This window comes from Budorcas taxicolor, chromosome 6 (assembly GCF_023091745.1).
Source record: "Budorcas taxicolor isolate Tak-1 chromosome 6, Takin1.1, whole genome shotgun sequence".
Taxonomy (NCBI): Eukaryota; Metazoa; Chordata; class Mammalia; order Artiodactyla; family Bovidae; genus Budorcas; species Budorcas taxicolor.
This window is the reverse complement of record NC_068915.1, coordinates 59,008,231-59,034,212: the sequence shown is the minus strand read 5'-3', so window position 1 is coordinate 59,034,212 and position 25,982 is coordinate 59,008,231. Positions and strand designations below refer to the sequence as shown.

Here is a 25,982-nt window from a genome sequence, read left to right as displayed (position 1 = left end):
AGCGGCGTCGCGCACTGATGACCCCACACGCAGACCTATACGGACTATAAGAGCGTGATGACGAAAGACGCTCTCTCTTTGCCGCATCTACTGCGAGGTGAGGTGGTTTCTGTAATCGGTGGGCTTTGGGAATCTGAAGCCATCGGCTCTGGGAAGGCCAGCGGCGCGGTTGTGGCCCTCGGGAACTCTATCGTGGTTGTCTCCCCAAACAGTGAACGCCATATGAATTTGGTTGCGCTGGAAATCGAGCCCTGTACTGGGCTTTCAGGCCTACCCCAGCTCCTCAGCCTTGCCGGGATGGCGCCAGCTTGACAGGACACCCGAGGGTGCGCTGAGCGGGGAGTTCGTCGGCTGGGCTTATAACATGCGCCTGCGAGCTGCTCCTTCCAACCAGGGCGCAGCGGGGACCGCTCTCGGTTCGGGTCCTCCCGCATTCTTGCCGGCGGTCTCCGGTAGGAGTGGAGCTCCGTGCGGTGGAGCTTGGTCGTTAGCGGCCTTCTTCTTACCCTAGGTGTTTGTGTTTCAGAATGAAGACCATTCTCAGCAATCAGACTGTCGACATCCCAGAAAATGGTACGAGACTTGGTGTTTGCGTTTTTCTTACGTCTTTACTACATGCTCTATACCTTGTTCCGAGGCCTCACGAGTACATTCTCTCCTAGTCGACATTAACTTGAAGGGACGGACAGTCATTGTGAAGGGCCCCAGAGGCACCCTGCGGAGGGACTTCAATCACATCAATGTAGAACTCAGTCTCCTTGGAAAGAAAAAGAAGAGGGTGAGTTTTTTGTTCGTTTTGGACACAGTTGCTTGTTTGGAAGGTTGTGATTTAAGAGTAACAAGATGGGTTGCTTTTCAAATGACGAAATTGAGATTCTGTGTTTTAGCTTCAAATTGGGTGTCCAGAATTATAGCTAGTTTCAGTGTTGTTGCTTTAACAAAATTGGAAGATCAAATTCTGAACAAAGTAGATTAGAAAAACTCCTTCCAGACCAGGGTGCAGCGGGGTAGTAATGATTCCTAGCAGATCTTAATAATACTGTTACAAGTTGTTTTTTTTTTTTCCCTGATTGTTTTGTAAAAACCTTAGGGACGCAGCAGTGGGTCTTAAACCTGATAATTTTCCAGGATTGACGTTTAATGCAGCTTGTACCATACTTTTGTTTCTGGGTTGTCGTTCCTTTGTGAAAGTGTACCTGTAATGCATAGTAATAAAAATACTTTGAGGTGATGTGGTTTTTTTTGGCAAGTCATACTTTTAAATTAGGGCAAGTACTACAATTTACAGTGATTGTTGTGAATAAATGGACTTCTTTCTAAGCCTGCTTATTTCTGGAAAGAGTTTTCTAAAGTTTTTTTGTTCTGTTACAGCTCCGTGTTGACAAATGGTGGGGAAACAGAAAGGAACTGGCCACTGTTCGCACAATCTGTAGTCACGTACAGAACATGATCAAGGGTGTTACACTGGTAAGCAGATTCCTCAGACTACTTTGTCTTGGAAGGGGGAGGTTTCTCAGCTGTACTTCATGTATGCAACATATATGTTTGCTGCAGAGAATAGATTATGCATGAAATTCAGTGGCATACTTGAGCTCTAGTGCTTGGGAAGAGGTAATGCTGGCAGATGTGTCCAGTAGGCATTCCTGGGTCTTGGGATTAAGTGATACATATGTGTGTGTGTGTGTAAAGACCAGGTAGTCTTTGATAGTCTGCTGATGGTTTTTTTTTTTTCCTACACAAATTAAGTCTCATTTTCAAGGTGCATGCTTATAGAAAAGTAACACACGGGGTAGACTTTGGTTTCTTGTTCGATGCCTGTCACTACTACTCTTGCAGGGATAGAAAAAGGTGGATCAAATTTCTGAACTCCATGTCCATTTCCTTAAAAACATACCAGGGTAGGTTCCTTGAGTGTGGGTGCCTTTGTATCCTTAATTCTTGCTATCTGGTGTACCTTAGTAATTCAGTATGTTAGCCCCGGTGCCCAAGATGAAGGGCTTTGGGGTTCTTTATGAGAAACTAGTGTTGTTTACTGTGGGCATGGTGGTTAAATCACTGTGGTCTCTGACTCTTTTCGCAACCCTGTGAACTGTAGTCCACCACGCTCCTCTGTCCATGGGATTTCCCAGGCAGAAATACTGTAGTAGTTTGCGATTTTCCTTCCCAACCAGGGATCAAACCCATGTTTACTGCACTGGCAGGTGATTTCTTTACCACTGAGCCACCTGGAAAGGCATAGGCGGTAGTGAAACACTTTTCATTAAGGTGCGCACTGCAGTCCGGCAAAGAGACAACAGAAACCGATGATTCTGTATACAGTTATGTGGTGTGGGTGATTTTATAAAGCCTTGACATGAGTATGTGAGAACAGTTTTCAGTTTCCTTTGTCATGGAGGAGGAAGTTTTCCTTTAAAGTCTCTAGAGATTTGGTCATCCTTTTCTAGGTGCAAAGAGGGAGACAACCCTGACAAATACGTAAATATTCCCTACAAAGGGGCAGTTCCTACTTGGTTTTCAGAGAAAAACTGGGTATCCTGTTCAAATTTCTCAGCGTTACTGATAGTTTCTTTATTTAAATCTAGGGCTTCCGTTACAAGATGAGGTCGGTGTATGCCCACTTCCCCATCAACGTTGTTATTCAGGAGAATGGTTCTCTTGTGGAAATCCGAAATTTTTTGGGTGAAAAATACATACGCAGGGTTCGAATGAGGCCAGGTATGGTTCATAAGGTTTTTTTCTGCTTGTGAAGGCTTAAATATATTTTGGGTTAGTTATAACTAAGGCTAGATTATTTCAGACTTACCCAGTACAATTAAAGTAGAAGTGCACTTAAAATAGTTTTTCTCTGATACATAATTGATGCGTCTAACACTGAAGCAGATTTTAAAACTTAGTGCTCTTTGATTCTGCTTTTTTTTTTTTCTATTGAATTGAGGGGGAGTGGGAGGTCTTGCACAAAGCTTGTGAGATCTTAGTTCCCCACTAGATATCAAACCCTCACCCCCTGCATTGGCATCATGGAGGCTTTAACCACTGGATCAGCAGGGAAGTCCCCAAAAATGAGCTTTGAAGAATACCAAACGTGTACAATGGAAATAAGAAATAAGATTGGATACAAAGCTTATTTATTTATCTGGCTGAGTCTTAGTTTTTGCTTATTTAGCTATGGGATTCTTAGTCACAACATTCAAACTCTTTAATTTGCAGCATGTGGGAACTAGTTTCCTGATCAGGGATTGAATCCAGTCCGCCTGCATTGACAGCCCAGAGTGTTAGATACTGGCCCCACCAGGAAGTCCCAGGAATACAAAATTTGCCCAGATAATTCAGATTCTATTACAAAACAGTTTCATTTGGTGTGTGGAATTTTAAATTAAGTAAATTGCTCCTTAATTTAAAGATTTTAAGTATTCTACAATTCTTATTTTTTATCTTGACACTATGCAAATACCCTCTTATATTTTAGGGGTTGCCTGTTCAGTATCTCAAGCCCAGAAAGATGAGTTGATTCTTGAAGGAAATGACATTGAACTTGTGTCAAATTCAGGTTTGTATGTTTACTGTGCATAATTAATGCCTATAAAGTCTTGTCTATCTAAATCCTGGAGTTGAATACCTGGTATTTGTTCATTTGGTGAGGGTTTTTTTAAATTTTGGGAATCTTAATTAAAAGCTATGAAGTACATCATGTGATGAAATACTTGTGATGAGTTTGGCTGATAATTGCCTTATCTTTTTCACCCTTATAGCTGCTTTGATTCAGCAAGCCACCACAGTTAAAAACAAGGATATCAGAAAATTTTTGGATGGTATCTATGTATCTGAAAAAGGAACAGTTCAGCAGGCTGATGAATAAGATCTCAGGTGGGATTTTGTAATACCTGTATAATTTTATTGCTTTAGTTGGGTCTAATTAATAAACTTAAACTGTAGTTGTAGCAAAGGCAGAAAGTATGTTTTACATGATTGGGAATAAAACTTTTCTGGGTAGGAATATTGATGGAGAATTACAGACTGTTTCTTTTCTTTTTTACAGTGATCTGCAGAAACAACAAGATAGCAGATGGTTCTATGGATTCAGTTGTGATCCTTTAAAGAGACAATAAAAACTCTTGATTTGAGATTTTTTCCTACTGATCTGTCATTTCAAACTATTTGGCCAGTAAACAGTTAACTGAATTCTAATGTGTTAATAATAACAGAAGGAATAGGAGTGGTTGATTTTGTTGTTGTTGTTAGCAAGACTTAATGGCAGAAGGGGCTTGAAGGAATACCAAGGACATTTCAGGCAAGAGGAATACGGTTATCGTGGGAAGAACTTTAGGAGATGCCCTGAAGGTATCTAATTTTACAGTGGCATAGATTTGAAGATTTGTGAGGTAAATGCCTGAGTCACAGTAACTGAAAAGGCAGCTGAGAAGTGATACTTGTCTTAGTAAGAATTAAAAGATGGAGTTAAATTTATGATAAACATGGTTGCCGTAGTCTTAAGGTTCTCTCAGACCCAAATTTCAGCCACTTCTATATCTTAGTCTTTGATAGCTTTAAAAAAACTTAAGAAACATTCCATGTGTCATACTTCAGATACACTACTAAACAATACTGTGTTTTAACTCAGTAGGGTTGCCCCTAAACCTGCAGTCCTCCCCTATCTCATGTTAGAAACTGTAACTGTGTAATTTCTCAGGCAATACATTTAACTTTGTCTTACCTACTTGTCTAGTCCATCAATAAAATCTGTGGGCTTACTAAAATCTTGGTTTAAATAAATGAAATTAATTTTATATTCAGTTAATCATTGGTTTGATGATAACAGTTAAATTTTTAAGAAATGGGTGAAATTGTAAATACAGATTTTGCTTTGAATTATTTTGAGATGAGGTTTGGGGTAGGTGTTGGATGGGTAAGTTGTCTTCGAGTGACAGGTTAGCAGTAAGATATTTTCAGTGAAGCCTGTTGAGCTCATTCCTCATGTCCATCCTAGCATACCCTGCTCCAGTTTTTGTCCATAATGTTTATAATGTGAGATTAATAGTTTACTTTGTTGGGTATTGATTATATACTCTTTTCCTGCTAAGAGTCTAACCTTCATGGGGGGGTGTGACCTTGTCTACCCTGGGATATTCTAAGTTCTAGAACAGTGTCTGGCATATAGCTGTTTGCTGAGTAATTGGTTCCCAGATTGCCAGGGAGATTCAGGTTGTGGAGATTGAGTAATAGTAATGGGCCTCAAAAGATGTTTTTAAGGTATTGACAGAATTTTAAAATTGAATTTGAGGGTTGAAATTTCCAAGTGGCAGTGTTGCAGAGGGATAAAGGTGTTATTGCAGAGTGTCGGTATATAGGCAGTGGTAGCAGCAATGGGAGTGTGTAACACCAGAAGTGAAGCGTGGAGACTTTAAAGGGTAGCTGTTGGCAGTCTGGTTGTAGCTGAGGAGTTACTTCAATTTAATAACTTAGATGTGGTAAAGGAACGTGTAGCAGCTTCTCCCCAGGGAAGCTGTCCGTGTTTGCTGTTACCACGGATGAGCATGTAAGTGCCTCCTCGGTTTTGAGGTGTATCAGTCTACGTTTTCTAATGAGAAAACATACTTGGGAGTAAATTGCCCATTTGGCACAGTTTCGGCAGATGGAGGGGAGGGGGTGTTGGCAGAACCCAGTTAAAACACCATTCACATTCCACAGTCCTTAAGTTGAATATAAATAATCAGCATAACCCAGTTTATTTGGAATGAATTACATTGAGAATTAAAACATCCAGTCATAATTTACTGACCTCAATTTCCAGAGGCTCTTTAAACACCATAATTGCGATACTTCCATATATATCAGACTTAGTGGTGAAAGGGTTGTTAAACTGAACGTGGAGAATGCAATAATATACAAAGTAAACTACATTTTAAGATGTTCTTCAAGTTTTGAAAGGTAAATTAAAAGATCTGTCAAAAGCTGCCAACAGTTCCTAACTGGCAAAGGCTCTTTAGATGTGGTATGTGGGTTCTAGTTACCTGACCAGGGATTGAACCCAGACCCCCTGCTTTGGGGCATGGAATCTTAACCACTGGTCCATCAGGACAATCCCCATTTATTATTTTAAAATGAATTTAAGAAAAACCTGAAAGGTATAACAGCATGAGCTAGATTAAAATATGTACCTAGGGACTCATGGAGCTTCCCTGGTGGCTCAGATGGTAAAGCGTCTGCCTGCGGTGCAGGAGACCCGGGTTCGATCCCTGGGTTGGGAAGATCCCCTGGAGAAGGAAATGGCAACCCACTCCAGTACTCTTGCCTGGAAAATTCCATGGACTGAGGAGCCTGGTAGGCTACAGTGCATGGGATCGCAAAGAGTTGGACTCGACTGAGTGACTTCAGTTTTCAGGGACTCATGTATGATGATGGCTTAAAGACTAGTAAAATTCCCAGGTGGCAAAAAAGGACAGCATTGAATTAGGGACTTTACTATTGATACCTTCTCTTCCCTGGTGGCTCAGATGGTAAAGCATCTGCAATGCAGGAGACTCTGTGAGATCCCCTGGAGAGAAGGGAAGGGCAACCCACTAGTATTCTTGCCTGGAGAACCCCATGGATGGACCATAGAGTTGCAAAGAGTGACTAACAGTTTTCACTTTGTGGCAAGGTGACAAGTTTAAAAGATACATTAAGCACTAAATGTAAAGACTTACAAACAATACAAGATAATCGAAACAGGACAGGAAAGCAAACATCTTAATTCCAAGTCTGTTCTTAGGACTGAATATGGATTTCTTTTTCAAAACCTTGGATGTTGATGAGTTGCTCAACTGATACTCTAGGATTAAAAAACTAGTTACTATAATCATGTATAGCCTCAAGCCTGATAATCAGATGAAAGTTGCTCAGTCGTGTCCGATATTTGTGACCCTTTGGACTGTAGGTCTCCAGGCCAGAATACTGGAGTGGGTAGCTGTCCCCTTCTCCAGTGGTTCTCAGAGAAATATAAAAAATTCTTGGAAAACAAAAGCTGCTAAGGTTGGAGGAAGGATGCAGTTGGAACAAGGAGACAAAAGCATCTAAAATTTCACTATCAATTGGCCAGCCAGAAAGAATATTGATGTCTTAACCACTTTTGCATTTGTTTGAATTGACCAATTGTTATTTTTATCTTTGAAACTTAATGCTGTTATCAATTAGTATCTCAGTTATGCAGGAAATAAGCTTTCCTTTGACTCTGGAAGTCAGACTTCCAGAGGAGTAGACAATAGTTAAATATTGACTCACCTAAGGAAAGAATGGGTATAAATGGGTTTAGATTCAGGTTTTCTTCCAACATTTAGAATACAGTGAATGAATGTTAAGAACAGAATTCAAAAAAGTCAAACTGCAAATTCTGTTTTAAGAATTTGCTTAATCCTAGCTTCAAAGGTTGCAATGTAAGAATAGTTTACTCAGGCCACCAGTACTCTGAATTGTGTCCACAGTTGGGAGGTGCCTTCTACACCTTGAGAGGTCCATATGTGCTTGTGTTAGATCAGTGAAGGACTTCAGGGGAGAGAACAAGTCTCATGGGATAAATGGTAACTTGATAACGATAATATAAAAAAGTCATGTCTTAGAATGTTTTCTGCATCTGTCACCTAAGATTCAGGTGAGGAATAATACCAATTTGAAGGAAGTTGCTGTACTGTGAGGTTGAATGACCTCTGTCTTCACAGGCAGTTGGATCTAGTTGAATTTAATCTTTGTCCTCTGATGTTTACATGAGTTACTAGAAATTAAATGTTATTTTTAAAAAAATCATCTGATAAAAGCTCATAAAATGAGATGTTTTATAAATGCTCAATTTTAATTTCTATTGACAAAAGCTGAGGGATTGATGTGCTTAAGAGTTTATAATTGGCTATAGACAAATGATACTTAACCCTATTTTTTTCCATTTGAGAACCACCCTGACCAAAGGGGAAAGCACCTAAAAAGTGACAGAATTTTATCACTGACAGTCTCCACTGTGGAATCTTAACAAAGTTGTACTTTCAAAACAATTTCTTTTATCATAAGTAGCTACTGGTATGAATAGAGGAAAACTAGAGAATAATGATAGGAAACAGCTCATCAAACACCATGAGACAACATATCAGATAATCTTCATAGGCTTACTGTCGAGGGAAACCTTTACCTTAAATCCAAGAACTGAATTCACTGATGTCAACACCTTTTAAGGGAAAATTTGAACCATACAATGGAGACCGAGATTGTCATTACCTTGGCTATCACTAAATTCTCAAGTTGTCTTTTTTCTACAATATAGGTGTATCTTCTGTAAGTTACCAGTATATGGAACTGGAGTGAATTTTTAAACTTTTCCGTCCTGCAGACAGAAATAAGATCAGCTTAGCTAAAAACTCTTTTGTGACCTTTCTTTAACGGTATGTGCTGTGAGTTCTTTGCTTTCCAAATTTTTCTTCTCTTTCGCTTATGAAAAATAGTAATTGATAACAGTAGAACCAGAGTGGAGAAGAAACAACATCCAAAGAATATCAGCGGTTTCTTCTGCACAAGAAGTAAGCAGACAATACATTCTGTGTTTCTTTGAGCCTGACTGCATCTAGGACTACTGTTCTCAGAAAGGAAGCCATTGTTGCTGATCAGTTTGTTGTAAAACTGGATGGAGGATTTAGCTTTGAAATCGGGTGTGAAGAATCCAAATCTGGGTCTAGATTTTTCTTCAGTCAGTTTGAATACATAATAGCCTTTGATTTTGATTTTATCAATCAGGTATGCTGAAAAATACCAAAAATAAATATTATTAATCACATGTGAACTATTAGGTATCCTTAAGAATTTAGTTTTCATTGAAAACAGTCTAAAACTCATGCTCATAAAACATTTTCATTAAAGGTTTTTTGACATTCTTTTATCAATGATCTTTCTTGAGAAGATGAATATAGGTGTAATGTAATTTTTTAAAGATTGAATTAAAACATATCTATAATCATACAAAAACACCTGCAGGAAACTCAGATTTAAGAACTGTAGCCATAAAGGTCAAAGGACTTAACTGTCAACTTGTTCACAGTGTTAAAAAACAGAAAAATTTTGCTTATTTACCTTGATTCCAGAGCTCAGACGTGAGATAACTGCCCAATAACTGCACTTGGTTTCCCCAGCCACTCAGTCTGGCTCGCCTACTCAACTCTTTTATACCTTCTGTCAACAAACTTACAGCACCTCCTCTGTTGGAATCATCTTTGACTACTCACATACACGCAGACAATCCTGTTGACTACCTTAAAAACACATCCAGAACCTATCCACTTCTCACTATCGCCACTCTTTAACTGGAGAAGGAAATGGCATCTCACTCCAGGACTCTTGCCTGGAAAATTCCATGGATGGAGGAACCTCGTAGGCTACAGTCCATGGGGTCCGCAAAGAGTCGGACTCGACTGAGCGACTTCACTTTCACTTTCACCACTCTTAATAACCTGACCCAGTCCACCATTATCCTTACCCAGACTAGTGCAATTCTGCCTATATCAATTCTTGCTCCTTTAGAGTGTGTTCACAAAAGAGCAGCAATTCTTTTGGTGTGGGTTGGATCTTGTTAACCTGTTTAAAACCTAGAACCTTCCTATCCCTGAGAGTAAGCTACAGTTTTTACGACAGCCTTTTTATAAGCCCATAATAGACTATCATTAAAGAGCCTGTTCCCCCTCATTCTTTGGTTCATATTACCTGGGAATGTCATATATTTCAAGGGAAATGGCCCTCGAACCTCACCTTTCAAAGCCTCCTGAATGTATTTCTCTAAGTAGTATTTTCGGAGCTCATCATTTTCCAGAGACTGGTCATCGATGCCACTGGCTGTGATGTAAACATCCATGTCTCCATAGTTCCTCCGGATCCACTTCAGCACCCTGCGCTCTCCCCAGGGCATCACGGCCAGGCGGGTGGGGGAGCTCAGGCAGGTGATGTCCTGCAGAAACTGGATGTCCCTGTCTGTGTCGTAGGTGCTGCCGTTCAGGCGCTCGTGCATCACGAACCTGGTGGTGAAGTGGTTCAGGGCGTAGAAGTCCGCAGTGCCCTTGACCAGCCTCCTCTCCTCCTCAGTGAACGGAGGCAGCGTGGAGCGTGCGAGCCCTTGCCTATTCTTGAAGGCGACGTACTCTCTCATGGCCAGCGGGTAGTCCCCCGTCTTGAAAAGGGGTTCTGCAAACCAGGCTATTTGGAACTGGAGGAAGCGCTCGGCCGCCTTCCAGTGCGAGTCCGCGTAGGGATTGGCGGGCTCGGCCCAATCCGAGTGCAGAGACAGCGACACGGCCCCGCGCTGTGCAGGCCTGTACTGCCGGTCGTAGAGGTGCCAGGCCAGGGCGTGGGCGATCAGCAGGTGGTGGGCTGCCCAGTAGGTGTCGTTACTAGACTGCTCGTAGATGTCACTCAGTCGGTTAGGCTCGTTGATGGTGATCCAGAGCTTCACCAGGTCCCCCAGCTCCCGGAAGCACAGGTCGGCGTAGTCCTGGAAGGCCTCGGCCGTGGACCGGTTCAGCCACCCTCCGCTGTGCAGCAGAGGCCCAGGGAGGCCTAGGTGGGTGTGGGTCGGATAGTACAGCGTGACCATTGAGGAGATGTTGAGCTTCAGCCCCTCGCTGACCACACACCTGTAGTACCTCAAAGCCTGTCGGTTAGCCACGGACAGGCTGCCAGTGGGAAGGATTGAGGGCCAGTCCAGAGCAAACCGATAGTGGGTCACTTTCATTCTTGCTAACATCTCAAGCTGTCTTTTGATGCTGACAAAATCCGTGCATTGAGCTGGCCTTGTTTTCAGCCTCACTCCTTCCACTCGGTGCAACAGTCTGTTGCCCGTCACATTCCACACATACAGATGAGGATCGCTGAACTGTGGGGAGGAAGCCACCGCCTCAGGCTGTGAAAGCAAGCACATACAGGCAGGCAGAATCTTAGCATGCGTCCTCTAAGAGAAAGAGGTGTGTGTTAGTCACTCAGTCATGTCCAACTCTTTTGCCACCCCATGGACTGTAGCCCCCAGGGCTGGAAGTGGGTTGCTATTTCCTCCTCCAGGGGCTCTTTCTGACCCAGGGATGGAACCTGGGTCTCCTCTATTGCATTCGGATTCTTTACTATCTGAGCCACTTCAGTCAGACCTTCAGACCAGAAAGGAATAGCGTGATCTTATTTTGCCTCTCACAATAGAGAAAATAAATGATGCACATGTCCTTCAGAACAACCTATGTCTTCCTGCTTTTTTCCTGTTGATGTCAGCAAAAAAGGCCTGATGGATTATCCTCCCTCCAGGCCCTTGAAATTTACCAGGGAGACAGGAAAATGTAGAGAAAGAACCACACCTAGGGCTTGGCTTGCAAAACAATTTGTCTTTCAGAAAACAGGATGTTTGCCAGTTCCTGGGTCCTAAAAACCAGGTAATATGGGGTTGGGGGTGGGGGTGTGTGTGTGTGGGGTTCTCATGTGATTCTGTTCAAATGCATCAGGAAATTGGCTTGATTCTCAGTTAAAAGGAACCACAAAAGATGGACCTTCCAAACCTGTCACAAATTAAAGGCAAATTAGCATTCCAGTTGTGGAGGATTTCACTGAGATTAGCATTTGGGGTTAGAGGAGGCTGGTGGACCCCAGCCACAGTTCCTAAAATAGGCCAGTGGGAAAGAGCAGGAAATGACCCCTTGCGTTTGCTGAATGCGGCTAACACATTCCAGTTGAAAAATCCAAGTGATGTCACACGTCCATCATTCAGTTCTCCCCTTCCCATGTGCCTGTGAGAACACAGCATTTATTCCTCCAAAGGGAGGATTCTAAACACGCTCCTTATATAAGGTAATGAAGTGTGAAAGAAGAGAACCCTAAAATAACCCCCAGAATCTCGCAGGTTGACTCTTGAATCCATTCTCTGCCCCTCCACTAAGCAGAGAGCCCTGGACTCCTGCTCTGGTTCTGTCCCTTTAAAAGCCAGGCTTGACAACTCTGTTTAGTGACAGAGCAATCTCACCCACCTCACAGGTGTTCTGTGAGAAGTCTGTGACTCTGGGCAATTGCTCTGTCAACTCTAAAGCACTCTACAAACATAAGGTACTTATGACTTGGGTTTAGTTCTCCCTGCAATTATCGCCTGTTAGGCCCTTGAGTCTAAATTAAAACAGAAAAGGGCTTAAGAAAAACAAGTTCAAGATTAATAAGAAAAAGTGAAAGTTCTGTTCTTGTTTTAATGTGCTTTTTCTTCCCATGACTGAATTTAACTGCACCTGGAAATCAATGGTAATTAGCCTTTGGTAAATATTTTCCCTCTAACTGTTTTCTCATGTGTCATCTTTCATAGTCTAATTATAAAATCAAATCATTGCCCACTTGCCATCTGCCAACTAGCCATCTAGAACATTAAACGGAGAGAACATTGATCATGTGAGCATGAAGCTAAATCTGTATATAATTATTTGAGTAAAATCCTTAGCCTAGATAGCCAGTTTCAGTGTTTTGAAACCTCAGAGCATCATGGTACTGAAAGGGTATTTATTTACAAAGGGCAATCTTACAGTAAGGTAAGGTACAATGAAATGAAAATCTGTTTTACTTTTAAAAATCTCCAGAAAGCATTAGTCTTAGCAACTGTGTGATTAATCTGCTAAGAGAAATAGTTAAAGTATTGCACTCTGACCTCAGCCCCAGCTCCCAGAGCTTGGTTCTAAAGTTCTTTTTTCCACTAAAAGGATCCTGGACTCCTTGGAAAAATGGCTGTTTTCAGGTCTGGTTCAGGAAAGGAATGAGGGGATCCTGGTGAATATTGCACCAGAAAAATAAGAACATACTTAAAAACTGGAAAGGAAATGTCAAAAAGACATAAAAACAGCTTGAAAGAGTCCCATATGCCAAATTTGAGATAATTTGAGCATCAAAAGTTCCAGTGAATCAGTGACAACAATGAATTATAACTGAGTTAATTCACTCATTAAACAATGTGTTTAATTCACTTAATAAATACAGAAGAAATAATCTAATTAGAAATTTGCCATTTTGCAATCTACAAAGTAATAACTAATTCAGGCAAGGTTCATAAATCAATGTTAAGAGCATTGGTTGAATGCTGTTGAGAAATAGGATATTTATACAGTCTTAAAATATCACCCTCAGATTAATTCTTAATTACAAATGGAAAAGGACCTTTCAGTTAAGAGATCTGGCAAATGCCACATCAAGAAATCTGGTGACTGCTACTTCAACTAGTGTCTCCAGTAATGAAAGAAACTGACTTTATGTGCCTCCTATGGGCTGGAAGAAGCACAAGCTGGAATCAAGATTGCCGGGAGAAATATCAATAGCCTCAGATATGCAGATGACACCACCCTTATGGCAGAAAGTGAAGAAGAACTAAAGAGCTTCTTGATGAAAGTGAAAGAGGAGAGTGGAAAAGTAGGCTTAAAGCTCAACATTCAGAAAACTAAGATCATGGCATCTGGTCCCATGATTTCATGGCAAATAGATGGGGAAACAGTGGAAACAGTGTCAGACTTTATTTTTCTGGACTCCAGAATAACTGCAGGTGGTGATTGCAGCCATGAAATTAAAAGACGCTTACCCCTTGGAAGGAACGTTATAACCAACCTAGATAGCATATTAAAAACCAGAGACATTACTTTGCCAACAAAGGTCCGTCTAGTCAAGGCTATGGTTTTTCCAGTAGTCATGTATGGATGTGAGAGTTGGACTATAAAGAAAGCTGAGCGCCAAAGAATTGATGCTTTTGAACTGTGTTGTTGGAGAAGACTCTTGAGAGTCCCTTGGACTGCAAGGAGATCCAACTAGTCCATTCTAAAGGAAATCCGTCCCGGGTGTTCATTGGTAGGACTGATTTTGAAGCTGCAACACCAATACTTTGGCCACCTGATGCGAAGAGCTGACTCATTTGAAAAGACCCTGATGCTGGGAAAGATTGAGGGCAGGAGAAGGGGACGACAGAGGATGAGATGGTTGGATGGCATCACTGACTCAATGGACATGGGTTTGGGTGGACTCCAGGAGGTGGAGATGGACAGGGAGGCCTGGCGTGCTGCGGTTCATGGAGTTGCAAGGAGCCGGACATGACTGAGCAACTAAACTGAACTGAATATGATGTACTGGAAAATACACAACAGCATCTATGTAGTATTATTTCTAGAAACACTTAACTGAATCTAATAAAGAAACAGAAATCCATGCTTGCAGACATTTTACAAGCAACTGGGATGTCCCTGGTGGCTCAGTGGTTAAGATTTCACCTTCCAATGCAGGAGGTGTGGGTTGAGGAGCTAAGATCCCACATGCCTCCTGGTCAAAAAAAACCAAAACATAAAGCAGAAGCAATATTGTAACAAATATGATAAAAATTTTTTTAAAAAGTCCCACATTCTACAAAGCAACTGGCCTGAACTCTTCAAAACTATCAATACCATGAGATTAGGGGGATTTCTCTCAATTAAAGAAGCTAAAGATACACATAGGCCCAGATGCTGGGGAAGGCATAGTAGTATTTTTTAAATGTTATTTTCATTTTGTAGTCTTCCTGTAGAGCCCATCTACTCTTGCCTGCCCATCATCTATTCATACAACCTTTGGCTGAGTTTTCAAAAAGCATTCAAATTTTTCTTGGTAAAGCATTTATCCTCATTCCTTAAGTGCAAGTGAAGCTGACTCCTCAGTGGGCTCCAGGTGTGAGCAAGAAGCCCAGGTCTGATTGATCACAGCATTACTTTCCCCTGACCAAGTGATCAGCTCTTGCTCCGAGGAATAGGAGTAGGGTCCTCAGAGCGGACTGACAGTCATAGTGTCAGTTACTGGAGAGCAGATGGGTCTTCACATGAAGCAGGAACTTGCAGGTGGGGTTATGTACAAACCGGAACTCTTGTCTCTCCTGGGGCCTGTTGTTGCTGGTTCTAGACTTTGCAAAACATAAACCTACTTGAAGTGTTAGGGAAAAGATGGTCTGCCCGTGCCATGTGGAAGAGGAGAGAGATACTGGGTAAGTACGTGCCTCTCCGGGGGTCACAAACTGAAGGTGAGTCACTGTATTTATATCACTCCCTATATCTTTCTTCCTTTTATCACTCCCGGGCCTTTCCTAAAGTTTTGTTTGAATACTGATAGGGGTTGAGATTCAGAACTTTGGTCACTCACGGTTTCGGCCCTTTTGTCTAGTTGTATCCCTTGCACATCTTGTTTTTCCATAAGCTTCTAGAATACAAGTACTATGAGGTCTTATAGCATAATGGTCAGAGACAGACAAATCAGGGTAAGTTGGACAAGTTATGTAACCTTCCTAAGCTGCGATTTCTTTGCCTATGAAATGAGGGTTTTGTGATTAAGTATACTGAATGCACATACATTCAGAAGTTAAGTGCTTGGAACATAGTAGGAGCTTCAAAAATAGTTTCAGAAAAATTATTTCGGAAAGAGCATCATGCATCTGAGAACTTGAGGATAGCTTGCTACATGTTCTGTCACTATTTGTTACCTTAGGCAAGTCACTTTCTGTTATTAATTGACAGGCCTTACTTTCCTTAGCTATAAAATGAAAGATTTGGTATAGGCTCACCTGGGTCTAAAAGTTGACCTTTTTCATACACTATGCACTGAGTACTTACTGTGTATCTGAAACTGCTCTAGTAAGGCATCCAGCAGGCAGTAAAGCCTCAAACCTCTCCACTGTCTTGCGGAGAAAGTTTGCATTCTAGTAGGAGAAACAGGTGATCAGTAAGGAAAATGTGTAAAGCAGTTACCAGAGGATGGCAGTGAGGGAAATGAGATACTGATTGAAGGGTACAAACTTCTAGTTATAAGATTAACATGTTCTGGGGGTCTATTATACAGGATGGTGACTATAGCTAATAATATTGTATTGTATACTTGAAAGTTGCTAAGAAGATCTTAAATTTTCTTACCATAAAAAAAAGATCTTAAATTTTCTTGCCTGTGATGGTATGGAAGTGATAGCTAATGCCATAGTGGTAATGTTTTTGCAATGAAAAATGTATCAAATCAACACATTGTACACCTCAAACTTACACAATGTTGTATGTCAATTATATCTCAATAAATCTGGAGAAAAAAAGGAAAATGTGTAAAACATAGTATGGTAGATGTGATGAATGCTATATAAGAAAATAAAGCAGGAAGGGAGAATAAGCAGTGATAGTGATGAAGTTATGCTGTTTTGAGTAGAGGGAAGCCTTATTGAGAGGTTGACGTTTGAGTTACATTTGAAGAAGGTGAAGAATGAGGCAAGTCAGGAGGCCCCATTGGGGTATAAAGACCTCATAAGGCAAATGACCCAAATTTATCATAAATCACTTAAATGAAGGGCCACTAGTAATTTGCTTCTGGCAAAACAAAAATCTAGGGAATTCCCTGGTGGTCCAGTGGCTAAGACTCCATGCTTTCACTGCTGAGGGTGTGGGTTCAATCCTTGGTCGGGAAACTAAGATCCTACATGCTACATGGTGCAGCCAACAAATTAAAAAAAAAACAACAACTGTAAAATTTGTTTCCTGTAATTTTGATACTACTGACAAATGGCTGTCACAAAAATGACTGGAAGATCTCTCTAGACTATATGCAACTTGAGGGCAGTATGAAAAGCTCTCAGTAAGCATGAATTCTTCCCTTCCTCTCTCTTCTTTCCCCAATGTCCCTTATAACCCCAAAATAATCATGGTATTTGATATTATCTGACAGCTGTTTCTTAGATGTCATTGAGTAAAATGAAAGGGAATACTGTGTATTATTTGGATTTGGTGATGGACAGGGAGGCCTGGCGTGCTGCATTTCATGGGGTCACAAAGAGTCGGACACGACTGAGCGACTGAACTGAACTGATAGTTAAATTTGTGGAGCTTCCTAGGTGGCGCTAGAGGTAAAGAACTTGCCTGCCAATACAGGAGACAAAAGAGACACATGTTTGATCCCTGGATCAGGGAAGAACCCCTGGAGGAGGGCATGGCAACCCACTGCAGTATTCTTGCCTGGAAAATTGCATGGACAGAGGAGTGTACTGGACTACGGTCCATAGGGGAGCAAAGGGTCAGACACAACTTAGTGACTTAGCATGCATGCATAGTTAATTTGTAAGTAGCCACTTACCTTAAGGACAGATTCAGTGACACCCCAGGAGAAATCACAGGGAAACTGACCCTGCATATCTGGTGTGGACTCTTTCACAGTGAAACCATTTTCTTGAATGATTTGTTTATAGTAATGTGCTGAAGACTTGGGCTTTCTTTCTTTTTGTTTACTATTAAAATCCACATAAAATAATCCTCGGCGAGTGGTGTAAGCATCCTGCCATTCAAAGCCATCCAGGAGGGACCAGGCTGTGTAACCAAACACTTGTATTTCATCAAACTTGATTGCTGTACAGAAAGACAAAAGCAGATGTTCAGAGGCCTAAACACTCTGGTTCATGTTTACAGCTTCACAAATGACATGCCAGGGGCAGCATATTGTGAAACCAAACTTTTGCCTAATTTGCAGGCCCATTATATCAACTAGGAATTTTATTTTATTTATTTTTTGAATTTTATTTTTATATTTGAAAAGGGGCGGTTATTTTCAACTAGAATAGTCTTCCCAAGTGAACAACACAGTTAAAGGGTCAAGTTTAAAATATTCCTTGTCAGGGAACTAAGATCCTGCGTGGGGCACCACGTGGCCAAAAAATAAATACATAAAATAAAAATAAAATATTCATGAGACTTAACTTAGTGTGCAAATCTGTGTCAGAGTGCATGGTAATTTCCAGAACCCTTTGGGACCAATGCAGATGCCAGCTTTGACCAAGAGTTTCTCATTTCAAGCTTGGGTGGTTTCCCATTTGTGGACAAACTGTCTTCTATGAAACAATCCTCAGGGACTGAAACATCAGCTTTGAGAATGAACATATGTGAATGCAGATTTAAGGAGGAGACAGAAGCACAGAGAACAGGAACTGACTGGGCCCAGGGGCAAGAGGGGAGAGGGCTTGCTCTATTGTGCTCCTGGGCGGGGCTCTTGGGCAGGTTTCTCGACCTCAGTTTTCTCATTAGTAAAAACAGGATTGAAAAAGATGATCTTTCAGAAGTTTTCTAGCTTTAAATTTAACAACGTTTAGGAATTAGGTAAAAATTAAATATGCAATAAAAACAACAATGGTTCAATCAAACATGAACTTTTGTTCTTAAAAGCTTTCATTTTCTCATGGAAATGTCTCCTTTCTGTACTTTGGGAGCTTTATCACAGAATTTCTTTTCCTAAAAGGGAGAATTGATGTCAAGAGATTCTAATGAGATAAATGTTTCAACAGGCCCTGGGTCTCGTGCTTTGGTGTCATAGGGCCCTGTGAAAGCAGGAATGGTAATGCCTAGGGAGTGATACCACCTCTGCCCAGGCACTATGGGCAGAGTTCTCTGCTCTGGAGGCCCCCATGTGCACGAGCCCTGGGGCTGGGCCTGGCACAGCTCTGTTCCATGCGATCCTCCTGCAGGTTAGAACACTAGTGTCTTGCTCTCCCTGGGGACCTTCCCTGAACACTCTCTACAGAACCGGGGATTTTTTTCTCAAAGTTTGTGACTTTTGTTTTGGCCACTCCATGCAGTTTGCCATGACCTTAATTCCCTGACCAGGGATCGAATCCATGCTTTGGCAGTGAAAGCACGAAGTCCAAACCACTGAATCCCCAGGGCATTCCCTTCAAGCTTGTGACTTCTAAAGAGAGCTATAGAGTTGTAGAAAGAGCCACCGAGAATTCCTTTATATGGGAGAGAAATGGAGCCCAACTCTGTAGGGGACAGAACCATCATAATCAAAGCTCATCTTCTGCTCCATTCTTTCTTTCTTTTTTTTTCCAAAGAGAGCTCCATTATTTCAATCAGCCACCTGCAGATGTCACTCCCTGAGTAATGGAAAAGGAATGAGAGGATGAGCAGGGCTTAGAGAAATATCCAGGAACAATAGAAATTGTTCAGCTTAGCCATTCATGGCTCATTCCCGGTATTCAGACTTCTCATCATCGAGTCATGTGATAGAGTAAAAGGACCACAATCAAGAAAAGCTTTCAGCATCTTAAAACTGTTGAACTTTGGACATGTCTCCTTTAGCACTGGTGGCTCACATGGTAAAAAATCTGCCTGCAATACAAGAGATCCAGGTTCAATCCCTTGGTCAGGAAGATCCCCTGGAGAAGGGAATGGCAACCCACTCCAGTACTCTTTCCAGGAGAATTCCATGGACAGAGGAGCCTGGTGGGTTACAGACCATGGGGTTGCACAGAGTTGGACACGACTGAGTGACTAACACTTTCTTTTCATTTTCCTTTAGTATTATGTTCTTTTTGAAGGAATGAAGCAGCACCTTGTTGAAAATTAGGATGTATCTACAACCTAAAATTATTCTGCTTTCAAACTCATTTATAAAGGACATGAAACTGAAAAAAAAGGGGACATGAGAGTAACATAAAATTCTGTCATCACTGCACAATAGAAAAGTCCAACAATACCAGCAACCTATTCAAAGGTGACCTTAAATATCCTATAGCAAAAGTATTCGAAACAGTTTTTTTTTAATTGAGCTAATGTACGACCAACCTTGAAGAACCTGGTTGAGGAAGTTCTTCATCATGTAGATGGCTGTGGTATCCTCTGTTTTTACGTGACTGTCCATGAACCAGCCATTCTCAGTAATCAAGATTCGGGGATTGCCATATTCCAGTTTAATCCAGTTTAGCACATCTCTTAAATTGAGTGACACGTTTTGTCCCAGTTTAGCCATAGTACTGGGGGGCTTGAAATTGTTGGGTCCAAAGGAAAAGGCAAAGAAGTCAGCTGTGCCCCTCACCTCATTCTTCTCTGCTTCAGAGAAACGAGGTAGAATGGAGAGCAACTGCTTTCTCATCACTTCTGGATAGTCGCCATCCCTGTGGATAGGGTTGGCAAACCACCCGAGCACGGAAACCATGGATTGCTGGCACTTGAGTATATCCATTGTATTTTCTGATCTGTTTGGTTCAATCCAATGGGATCCCAATGTGATTGACAGCTGACCCTTCTGATGTGGGCGGAAATTTCTGTCGTAGTTATGCCAAACTTTCGAATGAGCCTAGTAATGAGAAAATATTGTTAATCTTTATTGCTGTTACTCACAAGGTTGTGACTTGGCTGGTAGAAGGTATTTTCATGGATAAATTAATGAATTGCTGGGTGATGGAGGGGAAAGCTGCCAGAGAACTCTGATAACTACGGAGTCTGCACTCTGTTCACTTCCTCCGTGCTTCCAACTTAAATGCTCCCCTGTAAGATCACCGAGGGGCAGGCAGAGAGCCCTTGTCCAAGCTCCATCTTACTTTTTCTCTCCCTGTCTCCCTTCCAGGGCTTCTTGGGGCTGCATGCAGGTGAGATACTATGTAGATTACAGGGTTTTTTTCCTCTACATAAAAAGACTCGGAGCAGTGATCTTTCACTCTTCTACAGAATTTTTTGGCACTAAGTTAGAAATGCAGGATAACACAGCCTTTAAATTCTATAAATGGATAATAACAGAGCTCACCTCTTATTGTAAGATTCGAATGAATTAATGTACTTTAGGAGAGTACCTGGCACAGAGTAACCTCTATATGAGCCTTAGCTATTATTACTGTTATTACAAAAGGGTGGCAGGCATGGTACAAAACAGAAAACCAGTGGAAATAGTGTAGGATTTGGGGTCAGCACGCTTGGGCTTCAAGTTGAAGTACAAGCTACAGTGGCCTTTGACAGGTCACTTAAACTTTCTGAAATCTCTTCGTATCTTCAGCTGTAAAATGAAGTTACAAATAATAATCCCCTTTGTAAAGTTGTTTTCAGATGCAGGGCTAATGTATATATTGATTATGTAGCATAGAATAGAGCATCCAGGAGCTACTGCCTAAAGATGGATGTTATTATTGGTCCCCCTGGAGTTTACATTTCCAGTTGAGCTCACTTAAAACAGAGCCTCATGATCGGTCTCTAATCTATTTAATAGGTACTTATTGAGTGCTGACTCAATGAATGCCTGTCTTGCCTTGCCTTGAGAAGCTGAAATAAATAGCACAGGAACCTGCTCTCAGAAGCCAATGATCTCAATGGGAAAATAAGACTAAAATGTGTGAAAGAGAAATATAGCACCACATAAAATAAAACAGTAAATTAAGCCAGTAAAGAACCATGAGGTGTATCAGAAGGAGAACCAAAGGTTAAGGATTCCAATTAACGGCTCTAGGCCAGTTAAGGGCTTCCGTGGTGGTTGAAACAGTAAAGAATCCACCTGCAATGTGGGATATCTGGGTTCGATCCCTAGGAAGATCCCCTAGAAGAGGGCATGGCACCCATTCCAGTATTCTTGCCTGGAGAACTCCATGCACAGAGGAGACTGGTGGGCTATAGTCCATGGGATTGCAAAGGGTCGGACACAACTGAAGCGACTAAGCACACACACAAGGCAGATTAATGCCCAAGGTCTCTTTCCTGTCCTGGGAAGCCAGAACTTCCTGGGGAAATGAACACATTTTCAATAGGCTTCCCATATTTTTCTACATTTGCTTCTTTTTGTTCCCCTCTCTACAAGGATGGTGTTTTAAAAAAATTAATGCACATTTGATGTGCGTTATGTAGTCTATTGTACATCCTTATGTAGTCATTCTCCTTTCCTCTTCTCAGCACCTGACTTGCTTGCCTCTTCTTGTCTCTTCCTAAATCTGCCAATTTCTCCTCTATTTGGGTGCTTCTAGAACAAGAGCACAAACCCTTACTGCTTCTAACCCACAAAGTCAGCTTTCAATCTGTTCCTTTGCTTTTTTTTTTTTTTCCTTTTGCTCACTGGAGATGTTTTATTATATTGGGTTGAATTATCCAGAAGTGCCTTTTTGTAGGTCAAAAACAATAAAATATGAACAACGATTCAATCCTAATAGATCCTGTGGACATTAAAAATGCTCCATAAAATCTTGTTAGGGTGGGGAGAGATAAACATAAATGTAAGGGGTGAGGATTTCAAAACTGATGTCTCCTTGCTTTATGCAAGAAGAGCTAAATTAAACAATTTCATGAAAGATTTTCTGAAGAAGGAGATGCCTCCAGCTATTACCTCTATCTACCTGTTCTTACTCAGTTTTCATTGGAAGATTCTGGGAGCACTGAGCAAGCATCCCAATGTTCCTAAAGATCCTTAAAGAATATTCTTCTCACAAAAGTTTTCAGGCTGTAACCTCCTCCCCTGCCTCCAACCTGAGGTTGCAGTTTCTGGAAGAACTCTCAGTACTGCCTGGGACAGACTCTATCTGAAGTGGTCTCAGCTGCTCCAGACTTTTCTGGGGCTGGAATCACAGTGGGTCTTAACTGCATTTTTCCTGATTTGAAACAAAAGCAATTGTGCATTGCTAGAATTCAAAGGGAGACATTCTTTGCTTATTCTAATCCATCACTTAATCCCTTGGTAGCCTCAGTGCTTTCATCCATAAAAGCCCCAGTGATCAGTAGTATGCCTCCTGTGGGTGGGTGTGCACCTCTGATGTGTAAACTGAAAAGCATTAAACACATGTAAGATTCTGAGCCATAAAGTAGCTGCCTGGCAAATATGATGTCATCAGACACTAAAGGGAAAGTGAGTTGAAATTTGTATAATGTATTAAACCAGTCCCAACAGCAATTAATCAGCTCTAATAGGAAAAAACAAGGGAGAATTTTCTTTGAAATAAATATTCTACTGCATATTTCAGTGATTAAACAAAAGATGATGTAAGTTGTGATAAAGCAGACATGTATCTTTGCAGTAGTTTTCCAAGCAAGTTTTCTGGAAAAATAGATCTCTCCATATATCTAGATACACATGCTATATACACATTTTGTTATGGCCCAAGGTGACCTTGGTGTTTCACAGTGTCTCTTTCACCTTTGCTGCTATTTGCATAGGCTATCAAGGTATCTAGGGTTATCTTTGCTCTGGGCTGAAGAGAGCCTCTCCATTCTCATGTGGAGAATGTGGGGGAGGTTCTTTGTGCAGTATTTATAGTTATAACTTGATCCCGTTTGCCAAGTAACCAGGTAAAAAGTATTGCTCCAAAAGAGTGAGTTTGACATAACTCTTGATGACACTGGAATATCTATGTGCGTGCTTTGGTCCAACTCTCAGAAAGGAGGTCTGCTGGGGAAACTGGACCACAGTTGGTGGGGGGAGTGCAACCTGGGCCCTGCAACCTTGCACAACCGTCATTCTGTGATTTTCCAAGGTTACCCTCTTTCTTGTACAAGGCCATCTACCTTTGGAATGATTGATTTAAGGGAGCTTCAACCTTTGTTCTTTAGATTCAGTAGCTTAAAGGAGAAGTCTGCTTTTTCTTTTTGAGGCAGATAGCAGGCAGAGACAGCCAGGGGCCCAATATCTCATTCTGCTCCCTCCTCTAATCTAACATAGAAGTTCTCTGATGCCACTGGAAGTCCAGACGCATGATAGGAAGCAAATAAGGTAGCTGGACAACTTTAGAAACAAAGATGAAGAAGGGGTTAGGGTCAGGATGATGGAAGGGACACAAATGGAAGGCAGTGCTTTGGATGGCATGTATTGAAGAAACCTGGTACATCACACGTATCTGTATTTAAGGAATGCCCAATCATTGGTCAAAAATTAAATGTTCAAATCTGTGCACGGTTTTAGTCACATTTTGGCTGAAATATTTGCATGTGAACTTTAAACTTGTTTATTGTTAAAGATATTTAATAAAGTATTAGCACCATTAAAGAAAATTTACTTTAAAACTCCACAGAGCACATTGTTTCCATATTTCTGTTTCCCTCCCAGCTTTTCAAAATATATTTCTCAGCTAAAGTCACTCTAACATTTTCCATGTTATTTTTAGTTTTCATAATAACCTTAACAGTATGAGTTGGATGAAATATGATTTCCTTAGTCATCTCCCTCTTTTGATAAAAATTAGCTTGTCTTTCCTTTCCTGTCTCCTTTCCTCCTCCCTCTCTTTTCTCTCTCTTCGTTCCTTCTTCCCTCCGTCACACCCTTTCCTCCTTCCTTTCTGCCATAAATAATGTAATGACTCTCTTTGGTCATATAGCTTTTAATTTGTTTGAATTATTTCCTTTTTTTTTTTTTTAATAAAAACCCAGGAATGAGCTATCTGTTTTTTGAAATACCTTTACATATTTCCAAATTGCTTTGCATACATTTTGTCCTTCAGTGTGGCTGTTTTTCAGCCATCTACTTGGAATCATTGATTGCTCTTTTGGGGGATAACTGGCAGTCAGGATGCTATGTAAGTGCTGCTCACCTACGTGGTACCACGGGGGGCAGGACCTGGATCTTGAGAGCAGGATGCCTAGGCTTTGGCACTGGCCCTGCTACTAACTAACTTTAAGGTCTTGCGTAAGTCATTTCCCTCCTAGAGGCAGTCAGGTCCCTCCTTCATTATACTGAGCTAAAAATAGACATTCCAGAGAATTACTGTGAAGATAGAACAGGTAATATACTTAAAGACCTATGAAAACCACAGAAACCTAAATTTAAAGTACTTTAAAGGAGGAAGCTGAAAATTAATTAACTTGCTGTGGAGAACAGCTTTGGGAAGTTGTGTGGGCATACTAGTGTTCGCAGATGGCACTCCCTGAACTCTCAAGGCTCCTGGCCGACAGTTTTGCCCTCATTTATTTTTGTTGCTGCTGACTGAGTTTATTCATTGTCCATTTGGGCTAGAATTAATTTCCGTTTGATTCATTTTTTCATTTACCTAGCACTTAAAAAATTTTTTTTTATTTTTACCCAGCACTTCTTTATATTAAGTATCAAGTTTTCTATTAGTTACAATCCTGCTCTTCTAAATTATTTAATATTCATTCACTCCACATTATTTATTGGGTGCTTAAGATGTGTCAACTTTATAGTTCATTGCTTAAAAGATTATATGACTATTATTTCTTTGAAATATATTATGTGAAAAAATATATTATGTGATTGTTATTTTCTTATTTTTTGGACAATCTTGAAACTCTCTTGGAAACAATATCTTATGCTCATTATTCTTAGGAGAGAATTTAAATATTAACAAAAGTTATTACTTTTCATAAAATATTTACCCATTTTATTTCTAATGGTTTGAATTCATGTTTTGTATGGTTGGAGTAACACAGATCATGTTAAAATTCATTATTTTCCTCCTATTTTCTTTTCAATCATGATATCTTCAACTTATTCTTACAAATCATTGATTGTTATCAATTTGCATAGTGTCAGGATTTCCCCATAGAAGTCATGTAAAAACTAATATATTTGTTCCTGCAAAAATAGGTCCTATTATTGTCACAGAATTCTAATTTCAATTATAATATTACTAGATTAAACTAATGCCTGAGCCAGAATCTAAGCCTGGCAACACAAAGAAGAAAAGGTTTAGAATAAAGGCAATAATCTATTAAGTGAAGCATCTGTAGGTTTCTCCAGATATTAGGCGGGCACTTAGAAGAAATCAATATCAGTAAATTGGTACCTTATTGAAGTTCAGATTACTTGCTCAAGGAGAATATATGCATGCCAACTTTGCAGAAGGCAGAATGATATTTTAAGTTTTCTGTTATTATTAAATCGACAATAGTGATCCTGTTAGTAATATTTTCATGCAAAAAGACTGTATCTCCAAGCATAACTGAAGCCAAAATGGCCTGGGTTGGAGACTTGAAGCCTTTCCTCAGAATTTAGAAATAAAAAGTTAAAGATAGTCAATATAGAAACCACTCTGAAAATTACAAATAATGTAATTATTACAAAAGTAAAAAGAAGACCTACCACTTTGGGGCTTGCCACAAAGGCAGATTGGCTGGAAACCTAAGGAACCTAAAACTTCAGGGCTCCTCACTGGCCTGAGTCCCCATGAAATGTCCTGGGTGGGGTGGGGAGCCAGACAGTAATTGGAAATGTTTCTAATTAAGTATTTCTGATAAATTCCTTGAAGAGACCTCAGA

General features: G+C 40.8%; 2 protein-coding genes and 1 non-coding gene across 3 annotated transcripts in view; 2 read left to right on the top strand and 1 right to left on the bottom strand.

Annotated features, from left to right (window-relative positions):
• The first annotated feature begins 77 nt into the window (after positions 1-77).
• RPL9 (ribosomal protein L9) lies at positions 78-4,702 on the top strand. The gene is made up of 8 exons (XM_052641676.1): positions 78-97; positions 527-573; positions 663-778; positions 1,372-1,467; positions 2,583-2,715; positions 3,467-3,547; positions 3,750-3,864; positions 4,037-4,702. The coding sequence occupies exons 2-7, from the start codon at positions 528-530 to the stop codon at positions 3,854-3,856; spliced, it is 579 nt and encodes a 192-aa protein (XP_052497636.1). The 5' UTR covers positions 78-97; position 527; the 3' UTR covers positions 3,857-3,864; positions 4,037-4,702.
• Positions 4,703-6,173: 1,471 nt separating this feature from the next.
• Positions 6,174-6,245, top strand: TRNAR-GCG (transfer RNA arginine (anticodon GCG)). Its single transcript has one exon. It is a non-coding gene; the product is annotated as a tRNA-Arg (tRNA).
• Positions 6,246-8,367: 2,122 nt separating this feature from the next.
• KLB (klotho beta) overlaps positions 8,368-25,982 on the bottom strand; it is a 31,208-nt gene continuing 13,593 nt past the window's right edge. Inside the window, 4 exon segments of the mRNA XM_052642344.1 lie at positions 8,368-8,756; positions 9,757-10,900; positions 17,116-17,384; positions 19,593-20,103. Of these exon segments, the coding sequence (XP_052498304.1) occupies positions 8,368-8,756; positions 9,757-10,900; positions 17,116-17,384; positions 19,593-20,103 (2,313 nt within the window).